General features: G+C 43.2%; 1 protein-coding gene across 10 annotated transcripts in view; it reads left to right on the forward strand.

Annotated features, from left to right (window-relative positions):
• Positions 1 to 12,531, forward strand: part of LOC124553865 (zinc finger protein 708-like) — a 151,002-nt gene that overhangs the window by 54,842 nt on the left and 83,629 nt on the right. The window contains exon 1 of one of the 10 annotated variants that reach the window (XM_047127864.1): positions 10,729 to 10,785. The exons of the other annotated variants lie outside the window; for them this stretch is intronic. Coding sequence (XP_046983820.1) covers positions 10,744 to 10,785 — 42 coding nt within the window. The 5' untranslated portion in view covers positions 10,729 to 10,743. Of the gene's footprint in view, positions 1 to 10,728; positions 10,786 to 12,531 lie in introns of those variants that run through there. 10 annotated transcript variants of the gene reach the window in all.

The raw sequence follows: 12,531 nt of genomic DNA on the forward strand, positions 1-12,531 counted from the left end.
CAAACTGTAACCAGATGTCCATATGATCGTGTTCTGCATGGAAGATGGCATTCCGGTCAACTGACAACTTTGCCAATGATGTCAGGGAACGTATGAAATGAGGTAGTGTTTGTTGGGTAACCTCACATTCACAATCACCATGTACACAGCTACAGACAGTGCAGTTTGACACAGAGAAAATGCCTACTAGATTTGGCATTGGAGGGCCATAGAAAGAAAGGAAGCAGGACAGTCAAAAATTGATGTTTCCTGATGGCTTAGTGTGAATTGTGCTGTTGTTTCTTGGAAGTAATGACAGTTCATAGAGACTGAAACTGTATCCCAAAGTCCAGGGCAGGGTTGACCACATGTGACTTCTGAAGAGAGGACTTTTATTTTGCTGTAAGGTCACAACAGACTGCCTTTGTACTGCATGGTAGCTGGCAAATAAGCCTGCAGCATCCGCTGGATGTGTTGTATCAAGGTAAACTGTGTGCAGATGGCTTTGGCAGAGTGGCCTTTATTGTTGGAGACCTGCTGTATGTCTACCTCTGACAGATCTTCATAGAAGGCAATGTCAAGAGTGAGCAGGCAGCTTGCTTGTGACTAAGGGCAGCCTGCCCTGTCTTATGTTTGAATGGTGGACTCCATGCTGCATTCCAGGATGTCACTGTGGGTGTCACAGGTGTGTGGTGTTGGCTGTGATAGTGGGACAAGTATCATACGAACTGCTTAGTACTTCTACACTTCAGATTGTTTGTTTAGTGTTTAAGGCATGTATTGTAAATGCTAATCTGGTGGCAAGTGATGAAAAACTTCCGTCTTTCCACTAGCATGTTGCAGCATTGGCTGTTGCTATACTATGCCCAGCTGGCTCTGCTTTGCAAAGCAAGTTGGCCATGTTTTGCTTTTCAATGCATAACACTGTCACCCATGTGCAGCTGGCTGTTCTTCTGCTCTAGCATATTTTTTGACCAATTATGGTCAATACGCTACATTGACCTTTTTGTCAAGACTCTGTCTCTCGGATTGACCAAACTATACTACCCATTAAAACAGAGTTACTGGCGACAAGTATTTCCGGCCTTATTTCGCCACTTATGTATTGTTCTAACAATTAGTTACCTTAACCCTTTCACTGAATCTCATAAATTTCCATAGGGCCCCTTGCCCTGCACCTTGACTCAAACACCATGGTACTAATTTCATTACTATGCTTCTTGCACAATTTTTTCCAACTCTATACGTCTCACTTAAAAGCGAAAATAAATTGATTATTCTTCATACTATATCACTGTGCATTCTGCTGCTTTTATGCTTGGGTTATCCAACGCAGTGGAACCTGAACTATGGCTGGGTCCGAACTCGGTCGTGTTCTTTGTCTTTTGTGTACCAGAAGTACTCCAGGCTCAGCAGAATAAGTGCCGCTGCAGTGGTTGGTATGACAATAGTGAGTGTTGTCTCATTCTGGTGCTGATTTTCACAATATGAATTTACATGTTGCAATAACGTTTCCAGGGAGATTGGTCCCTCCTGCCAGTTCAGAAGTGTGTTTACAGATTACATTAGTTCTGGCCCTAGAGTTTGATTTAAGCTGGGTGGTTTGCGGCAGGTGGCACTTCCGTGGGCTCTTCTGGCCAGTACAAATGTGGCTGGGAAATGCTCAAGTGAGTTATCCCTCCAATCATGATGGACAGGCAGAAAGTAGGCCCCATTACTTTGGACGCTGTTCCATTTAATAAGAAAGCATTCACCTTTCATTCTACCCTCGTTGCTGATGTACCCCTCCACTTCTTGTAACAACTAGCTGCTACTACCATCTTGACAAAGCCCATGTGCCTCGACATGCTGAAAGTACAATTCTGGCTGGACCACATTTTAATTGTATTCTCTTTCCTTCTTTCTCCCATTATCAATTTCACTGCACAGGAATCCTGCCCCACTCATATTACCATACGCAGACAGACTATGATTTTCTCTCGGTGGCATTTTTGTAACTTTGCTTCCTCCATTTCTACATATCTTCCTTCATCTTTTACAGTTAATGACAGTCGCTGAGTTTTTACTCTTACAAATTTCTTCAGTGTTCCCCTTGTGATGAGTTATGCATGAATTATGTAGCACTCATGATGTTCTTGTTTCCCTGCTACTGTTACAGAAATGGAAATAGAAACTTTTCTTCCATCAGTTCTCAATGATGCTGTGGCTACTCCAAATTAAAGGGCAAGCCTTTGTGCTCAGGTTCTGAAACTAACCTCAACTTCGGCGATAGTTCCTTCTGTACTGTCCTTAGACCCTTTAAATACTTCCCTTCTTGCAACAAATTTACCCCTAGCTGGAACACTATCTTCTACGGACTGCAAAGGATTCTTTAACCCCAACAACTATTTTAATACCATATGATCTGTTATTACTCAGAATGTTTTACTGTACAGATAAAATTTGAAGTATGAAAGTCCATAAATAAGGTTAACTTCCCATTCTCCATTGTGGAATAATTTCATTCTTCAGAATTCAGTTGCCTTGAGCGTAAGCTACTGGATGTTCTACACATTCTACCTCTTCTGACAAGAGACAGGCTGGTGCATGAGTTTACGCATCACATAATAAAACAAATTCTGTATTAAAATCTGGAAATGCTACAATTGGACTCAATGTTTAAGCATCTTTTAGCTCCTCAAAAGCATGCTGGCACTGTTCTGACCAAACAAATTTAGTACCCTTCTTCTAACAATTGTCAACCTTTTGGCAGTATCCACACACCCTTTTACGAACTGATGGTAATAGTTCACAAGTCCAGAGTGACTGCAACTCTTTTACAGATTGTGGTACGGGAAATTCCCATACAGCTCTAATTTTGGTCTGTGTTACATCCATCTTTTGATATGTCCTTGGTATGCTATCTATTCCATCAAAAAGTCACACTTTTTTGTACTCACTGTTAACTTCACTGCTTTTAACCTTAGGAATACTTCCCTTAAGCACTGCATATACTGTCTGCTGTCACTTCCATAGACGATTATTCCATCAAAATATACAGCATTTCCATGGCTTCAAACTTCTGAGAATTGTGTCCAACAATCTCTGAAATGTTATACAGGTGCATTTTTTAATGAGGATGGCATCCTTCTGATTTGGTAGTGTCCCCATGGTTCCAGAAATGCTGTTTTGTGTCAGTCCCGTGATACAGGCTCTATCTGGTGATACTCACTCTGCAAATCCATTGTTGAAAAATATTAGGATGGCTCTAAATGATCCATAGTTTCTGTGATGTTTGGGAAACGGTAGGCATCCATTATGGTTTTCTCATTTAGGTGTCTGTAATCAAACCAAACCTATATTTTTGGCACAAATATTCGTGCCCACTGTCGACATCACATTCTTCAAGTATTCCATCTTTCAGCTGTTGATCGATTTACAACTTCAAAATTGGGTGAAAGTTGGTAGCTCTTCTGTATGGTTTGTGGTAGACTGATGACTCATTTCATAATGGTATGCAGTGTTGTGCAATATGCATACCTGATAATGGTCCTTTTGGAAAAAATAAACCATTGAATTCCAAAAGTAGTTTTGTCATTTGTCATCTGTTTGCTCTTGCTTCCATCTAGATGCTTCACTTTTGCTCCTCATACAGTTTCAGTGATGTCTGGCAATTCTCTGTGGCTGACACCCCATATGTTCCATTCTTCTTCCTGCAAGATATTCATATTGGAGATTAACAACTGGTGTGTTAATCATGTGCCCTCTGTGCTGAAATGGAACGCAGAAACAGGTATGGGCATGATGTGTCTGTTAAATAAACAACCCACCTGATCTAATACTTAATTCTCTTCTAATGGTTCCATCACACACAAAATTCCTGCCGACAAGCTGGACTCGACACTGACCCAAAGAAATTTCCTAGTACCCTTAGATACATAATCATGCGAATCGAGTCTTAGTATAGTTTTCATGGTTTAATTGGTTCATCTTTCACAATAGACTCTTCTTGCCACCTCTCTATCATGACTTAACCTAACTGAAGCATTTTTCTGCCATGTTCCACCCTATGTAGCTGGAAGTTGAGTATGGCACAATGCTGATAAGGAAATCTAATCCAGTATCATGTTGTACCCCTCAATTGAATGTGACACAATCTCTAGTCATTGTTTAAATTAAGCCATATTCAGGTGGATGCCTGTGTCCACAGTCCTAATGGTGTGATGATGTCTTTATTCCCACTCCATGCAGTCTGTACTGTGGTGGGTCCAATTGCGTACATTTCACCAGATCACTACTGGTGACTGAAACATTCTCCCCTGTGTCCAATGATATCATGGAATCATTTTTGTTCCTATTCTTCTTATCCCATACAGATCTTATGGCATCCACATCTGCATACAATTTTGTATCTAGTCTTACTGGGAAGACCATAGATGGACCAGGGGTCCCAGCTAGTGTTCAATACCTTATTTCTACCTGCTCCTCTACTTTTAAAACTGTTACTTCTTCTTTCTTTATTCACATCACCCTGAGGTTGACAACACTTCGTCCTTACATGGCCTGTTTGTCGAAACTTGAAATGTTTTATATTAGCTGCAAACAGTGTCCATTTGCCCTGTATTCCAGTAGACAAATTGATCTCCTCACACACTGTAGTTACCGCACTGCTGTGCGCAAATCTGTCAGACACCCTGTCCACACACATTCTGACATTTCTGCATGCAGCCCTCTTTAAAAAAGCTTTGAAGACCCTCTGCTATGCTTCTCGCAAAATAATGTCATTAACTTCAGCATCCTGCCCCAATGCACAAGTATGTCCATTGATTTTCCTTGTCCTATCTGCAAATTCTTCCACAGTTTCTTTATTTCTCTTAGTTATTGCTGTGAATTGTTCCCTATAGTGTCTGGCACTATTTTGATCCATATATCTTAGAATTAACCCTTCTTTAAATTCTACGAATATTGTGGCTCCCTTCACAGCCCCTGTATACCCTAAATATGTTTTTACTTCCTTTGTTAGTATCAGTTTTGTAACAGTCAATAATACTTCATTAGACCAACCGTGCATCTTAGCCAGATATTGAAGGTGAAGACATGCTCATTGTCGGTTGTTTTACCATGACAAGGACCAATTAAACTTTTGTCTGACAAATTTACACTGCGTTGAATGATCGTGATCCTGTCAACCCACAAAATTCCTTATTTTCTGCTGGTAATTCTGTTACCTTCTCGAACAATATGCATACTACTTCTGATTGTGGTACATATTGTGTCTCTGGTTCTATTCAAGCTTTGTCCTTGACAACACTCACTTCGAGAACTAACATTCACAATACAAGAAGACAAAATACGTTAACTTAATTCTTACATGTAATTATGAGCCATATTGTCTCCCAGCACTGCCTAGCCGTATGGCCCAAATGATTACATGTGTAACATTTTCCTAGAAGTGATTTCATACATTGCACTTATGACCCTTGAGGTTGCACTGTGCACATCTAACAGTCACTAACTAGTCATACCTTCCATTACCTCTAAGAGTAGAAAAATCCACTGGTTCTCTATTCGCAATAAAATCTAAGTTATAAAATTCATGACTGTCAGATGGGTTTTCTATGACCAAAATATAAGGATTTTCTTTTTCTTTACTTCACTGTAACATAGGGTGTAAGTTCAAACATTGCTAAAAGAAGTGATGGCAAAGTTCTGACATCAATGTTGCATGACCCTTGGATTGTCACATGTGGAGGGTGAAATGAGGTGTCAGGGCGACTGTAGATATGTTTAATTAATTTCTTTTTTCCAGCCCTCAGCTGTAGTAAATCAGGAACAGCTAGGTAGAGGCTCCCAGTTGCCTCTTAAGTGAAATAGTAGACATCTGTCATTGCTGACAGGTCAAGGAGCAAGGCTGAATATGGGGTCACTCAGTGTTGCTGTCAGCAGTCACTCTGGCTGCGACAGCGATGCAGCTGATGATGGCCGTAAACTTCCTCCAGTGAGCGGCCAGCTCCCTTGTGCCTCACAGCAGGCTTCCCTGTGTAGTGGTCAAACGGCAGACCCCATAGTGCATTCTAGGATGTCACTCTGGGTGTCACAGGTTTGTGGGTGTTGTTCGCTCTGATATTGAGACAAGAATCATTTAGTACACAAATAGCTGAATGTTTATTCGTTCCAGACTATGTTCATTTAGGGCTTCAGGCAAATATTTTAAACACAACTGGTGGCAGGTGAGGAAAGGCTCCTGACCTTCTGCTAATGCACTCCAGCGTTGGCTGTTGCTGTATCACGCCCAACTGACTCAGCTTCGCAACACCAGTTGGTTGTGTATTGCTTTGCAGCATGTAATACTCCCACCCACCTGCAGCTGGGACTGTTGCAGCTCACTTCTGCTCTGGCGTATTTTCTGACCAAATTCAGTTGACATGCTACAGACGAAACCCAACAAGGACTTACACCAGAGAGAGCATTGAAAGGACCTACAATCACACCAGTGTGTCACTGGAAAAAAGTTGTTGTCTACTGTAAGAGAAGACATTTTGGTCAAATCTTTCAAGAAGTACTGCATAGGTTATGTTCTGGTGGGCAGTGAAGACCATCTCTTATATGAAGAAGACAGTCGTTATGAAGGAGAAGTTCAATTTTGATATTCAGGGGTCTTTAGGTCAGTGCAGTTCTATACACAGAATTGTTGTTAGCCTGGCTTTGCAATCTAATATTACAAATTGAAAAAATGTTACTTTTTAAAAAGTGCTTAAGTACGAATGTGTACCCTATAGCCTGCAGCATCTTATACTGTGTAAATTATACTGAGGACCCTCACTGATCACTCCAAAAGGAATGGAAAATCATGAAGCACAAGACCCTGGACAGATTGACTTACCAAGAAGCCGAATGTAAATTTGAACGATTACAACCCATATGGTTGACGTCGAAATATGCTGCAGCTACATTACCATCGCCATCACAAGTACCTAGTTTAGGAGCAAGCCCCCCCTCCTCCCCAAATGCAGGGGACATCAGTCCCCACCCACCAGCCAGAGAAGCAACAGCCTCTGGCTCATCTCGTGTGGAAGCGGTCGCTTGGGACTCTCTCTCCCAAGGTCTCCACTAATGCTACAGCGGACACTCGCCAGTGGCTAAAGGAGCCAAAAGCTGCTGGTGAAAGAGCTGCACGGTCTTCCCCCATGCCTGAAGCTACTTCAGAGAAGTCCTCTCAGCAAGCCCCTAACGAGAAGTGAGAGGGCAAACAAAAAAAAAAAAAAAAAAAAAAAAAAAAAGAAGTCTGCTAAGAGAAAGAACCCTCAGGTGGCCTCAACACCACTACTAGCTACCAGTTCTACACCTGTGGATGAGGTGGAGATCTCAGCATCTACTGACGACCTGGATCTCACTTGATGCCTCATCCACAATAGGAATGGATACAAATACTCAATCGGTGGTAGCAGATGATGCTGATGTGTAACCTGCCTCCTTGCATGCTTCATGCCTTCCCAGCCTCACAATAACCTCATCCTTCAGTGGAACAGCAGCGGCCTTTTCCACCACCCGACTGAGCTACAGCAAATGTTTAGGTTTACACCCGCTTTCTGCATTGCCCTCCAGGAAATCTGGTTCCTGGCAATGCGGACCCCTGCCCTTCATGGCTATAGGGGGTATTACAAGAACTGTAGCAACTATAATAGTGTGTCAGGTGGAGTTCTTGTCTATGGCCTGAACTCAGTATGCAGTTAACCTGTGCCCCTTCAAACCACTCTTGAAACTGTGGCTGTCAGGATAAGGACAAAGCAGGAAATAACTGCCTGCAACATATATCATCATCCGGATGGTGCAGTACCCCTGAAAGCAGTGGCTGCACTGATTCATCAACTCCTTAAACCTTTCCTACTTATGGGAGATTTTATCGTCCATAACCCCTTGTGGGGTGGCACTATGCTTACTGGTCAAGTTAGAGATGCCGAAACTCGACCTCTGCCTCTTAAATACTAGGGGCCCCTACACGTTTCAGTGTGGCTCATGGCACTTACTCGGCCATTGCTTCATCCCTCTGCATCCCAGGACTTCTCCCATCTGTCCACTGGAGAGCCCATGATGCCTTGTGTGGTAGTGACCACTTCCCCATCTTCCTGTCACTCCCCCAGCACCATTCCCCCCCAGATGTCTACCAAGATGGTCTTTACACAATGCAGACTGGAAGCTTTCACCTCTGCTGTCCCCATTGAAACTCCATCACATGGTACCATCAATGTGGTAGTTGAGCAGGTCACTAGAACAGTCATTTCTTTGACAGAATTAACGATCCCTTGTTCTTTATAGTGCTCCAGCGAAAACCTTGGTGGTCGCCAGAAATCGTTGAGGCCATTAAAGAGAATCGACAAGCTCTACAGTGACGTAAGTGACACTCTTCCCTAGCACAGTTAATAGCTTTGGAAGGGCTCATGTTCGCATTCTCCAGCTTATAAAAAGACAGAAACAGGCATGTTGGGACAGGTACGTCTCGACCATTGGTGCCATACGTCACCTTCCTAAGTCTGGAAGAGGATCGGACATGTATGTGCGTACCAGACCACGACAAGTGTTACTGGCACTAACATCAGTTGTGTGTTATCTACCGACACAAAGGCAATTGCTGAGCACTACGGTTGAGCCTCTGCACCCTCAAATGGCAGATGGAAAGGAAAGCACTCTATTTCACTGAATGTCACATTGAACCCTATAATGCTCGATTTACAGAGTGGGATTCCTCAGCGCCCTTGCACATTGCCCTGACACAGCTCCTGGGCCAGATCAGATCCACAGTCAGATGATCAAACATCTATTGTTTAACTAAAAGTGCCATCTCGTTATCATCTTCAACTGGATCTGGTGCGATGGCATCTTTCCATCGCAATGGTGGGAGAGCACCATTATCCCAGTGCTCAAACCCGTAAAAACCCACTTGATGTGGATAGCTATTGGCCCATCAGCCTCACCAACGTTCTTTTTAAGCTTTTAGAATGTATGGTAAGTCGACAGTTGTGTTGGGTCCTGGAGTCATGTGGCCTACTGGCTCCATGCCAGGGCAGTTTCCGCCAGGGTCACTCTACCATTGATAATCTAGTTCCCCTTGAGTCTGCCATCTGAACAGTCTTTTCCAGACGCTAGCACCTGGTTGCCGTCTTTTTTGATTTATGAAAAGCTTAAGAAACGATCTGGCAAAATCATATCATTGCCACATTATATAAGTGGGGTTTCCAGAGCCCATGCCTGATTTTTATGCAAAATGTCCTATCGATCTGTACTGTCCGTGTCCAAGTTGCTGCCTCCCATAGTTTGCCCCACATTCAGGAGAATGGGGTCCTGCAGGGCTCTGTATTGAGTGTATATCTATTTTAGTGACCATTAACTGCCTTGCAGCAACTGTCAGGCCATCGGTCTCGCCTTCTCTGTACGCAGATGACTTATGCATTTCATGCAGCTCCTCCAGTACTGGTGTTGCTGAGCAGTGCCTACAGGGAACCATTCGCAAGGTGCAGTCATGGGGTCTAGCCCATAGGTTCTGGTTTTCAGCTGCGAAGTTGTGTGTCATGCCCTTCTGTCGGTGTCGTACCATTCATCCGGAGCCAGAACTTTACCTTAAGGATGATCCACTCACTGTAATGGAGACATATTGATTCTTAGACTGGATTTCAACACGTGATTGACGTGGCTTTCTCATCTTGGTCAGCTGAAGCGGAACTGCTGGCAGCACTTCAATGCCCTCTGGTGCCTGAGCAACACCAACTGGGGTGCAGATCGCACTAAGCTGCTGCAGCTCTATAGAGCCCTTGTTCAATCTCGTCTTGACTATGGGAAACTGGTTTATTGTTTGGTGGCGCCCTCAGCGATATGTTTACTCTACCCGGTTGACTGGTAACAGGAGGTTTCAGGACGAGTCCAGTGACCAGGTCGGAGTCCCTCCATTGAAGGTTAGACATGCACAACTGCTCGCCAGGTATGTTCTCCAGAGCATCCACATTACCATCTCCTTATCCCATACACGGTATTTCATCTCCTGCATCGGAGGCCCAGGTCAGGGCTTATGACTGCAGTTCGCAACTGATCTTGTCTGTCTGGAGTCCTTGCTTTTACCACCTATGCTCAAGGTCCATTCATGTACACCTCCATGGTGTACACCGAAGCTGAAGCTTTGCCTGGACCATTCACAGGGTGCTAATGGATGAGTTAACTCTGCAGCTCTCGGCTGTCACTTCCTCTCGCTTCTCGACAAGTACCGAAACCGTGAAGTGGTTTACTCGGACTGCTCCATGGGTGATGGTCACATTGTCTTTGCATATGTTCATGGAGAGCACACTGAACAGCACTCCTTGTCAGACGGCAGCAGTGTTTGGACTGCAAGGCTAGCAGCCATTTCTCATGCGCTTGAGCACATCCAATGTGCCGTAGCAAGTCGTTTCGTCTCTGTGCTGACTCCTTGAGCAGCCTACAAGCTATCGACCAGTGCTGCCTGCACCATCGTTTGGTAGCGACCATCCAAGAATCCATCTATGCCCTGGAATGGTCCAGTCATTCCGTGTTGTTTGTGTGGACCCCAGGCCACATTGGAACCCCATTGAAGTATACCATAGTGAAATCGTCACTCAGAATTTTGAACTCAAAAGAGAACACTGTTTAGTTATAATGTAGTGTGATGGTTGGGGTTTATCTGTGTGATACATTTAATATAATATGGGAGGACTGTGACTGCTTAAAAGTACTTATTACAGTTTGTTATTTTTGCCACAGGCCCAAGATTATCCATGCAGCATGAATGTAAAAGAAGAGTTGGAGGAGAGTGTGAATAAAGAGGTAATTTTAGAATTTATATGACTACATGGAAGTAATCTTGTTTAGCTGTGGTGAAAATAATGAGATGGTAATCAATTGTGTGTGTATTCACTTTAGCAGTCCTGTTTTTACTTTAGGGTAAGGATAGCAAGGGTTACAGTATTACAGTATGCTCCAGGTTGGAAACGAGGAAACTGGTAAAATAGAATATTTTGTTACACTTTACCCATATGGATTTAAACATTATATTTGAGCAGGTGAAGTAGTTTAGCTTGTGAGTTTGTAGAATTGCTTCTTTACATTATAAGTGCAAATAAAAATTAAATGAGATAGCATTGATGAAGTTATATGAACATTGGTACCAAGTCCCAAGACTCAAGCTATGATTTCCTGTTTTAATGAGTAGTTCCCGTAATGGTTCTGTGTATGTGAACTCCAGCATTGGATGTTTTTATTCGCCATGTGATACTGCTGTGACAGTTACAGAATCATTGAAGGAATATCTACACAAAGTAGTGCAGAAAAAGTAGGTGATCGTAACCTACTGAGTAGAGACTAAGATGTCTGTGCATACATTGCAAGTGGTATGGACAGGCAGTCTTGTGAAGTACTTTAGAACAGTTTTCTGAAAGCTGTCGCAAGCTGCTAGTTTAACAGCCCACACAAAATTGAAATAGTTGAAATACTGCAACTATAAACAGGCTTGTCCTTACAGATGGTATTAGTACAGAGAGGGGCTAGTGATCATGATGCCAGCACAGCGACAGTGGTAAATGAAACTTCCTGGCAGATTAAAACTGTGTGCCGGACGGAGACTTGAACTCGGGACCTTTGCCTTTCACGGGCAAGTACTCTACCATCTGAGCTACCCAAGCACGACTCACGCCCCGTCCTCACAGCTTTACTTCTGCAAGGTTCGCAGGAGAGCTTATGTAAAGCTTGGAAGGTAGGAGACGAAGTACTGGCAGAAGTAAAGCTGTGAGGACGGGTCGTGAGTGGTGCTTGGGTAGTTCAGATGGTAGAGCACTTGCCCGTGAAAGGCAAAGGTCCTGAGTTCGAGTCTCGGTCCGGCACACAGTTTTAATCTGCCAGGAAGTTTTATATCAGCGCACACTCCGCTGCAGAGTGAAAATCTCTTTCTGGATGGTAAATGAAGTTAATGAATCCTTTAAGAGGGCTAGGTGAATAGATTTGCTAGAAAGAGCAGGTAAGTAGTTGTTAACATCCCATTTAAACAATGATAATGTCATTTACTTCCAATATGATTTACATAGAGGAAGATGGAAAAACACTAAATGGACTGTAAATCACACGCTGAATAAGTATGTGGTGAGTAACTGGATTACAGACAGGAAAGACCCACTGTGGTTTAATGTCAGAATTGGGGAAACACTGAGGAAGCAGACTGTTGTACTCTCAGTTCAAAAAAGTATGCACAGTGGTGACAGGCAAGTGCTAATGGAAATTCTTCTGTCTGTAAAAAGATCTATGCGTGAAGCATACAGCTACCACCATCATACATGAGCAACAGATTTTACAGAGAACATGAGACATTTCTGTTCAAAGACTTCTATCCAGGCAGTCATTGACCAGTCTGGTGTGGCTTTGGAGGAAAGCAGAAGGTGGTCACTAACCCCTCTCTGTATTTAGTTATCAAGTTTGTGCAGGAGGATCATACCAACATATTGTTGTTTCACTGTCACACAGACTCCTGTATTAGGAACATAGTAATAGGATCCCTGGAGTAGAGAAGCAACTGGAAGAGTT

Source organism: Schistocerca americana, chromosome 11, assembly GCF_021461395.2.
Source record: "Schistocerca americana isolate TAMUIC-IGC-003095 chromosome 11, iqSchAmer2.1, whole genome shotgun sequence".
NCBI lineage: Eukaryota > Metazoa > Arthropoda > Insecta > Orthoptera > Acrididae > Schistocerca > Schistocerca americana.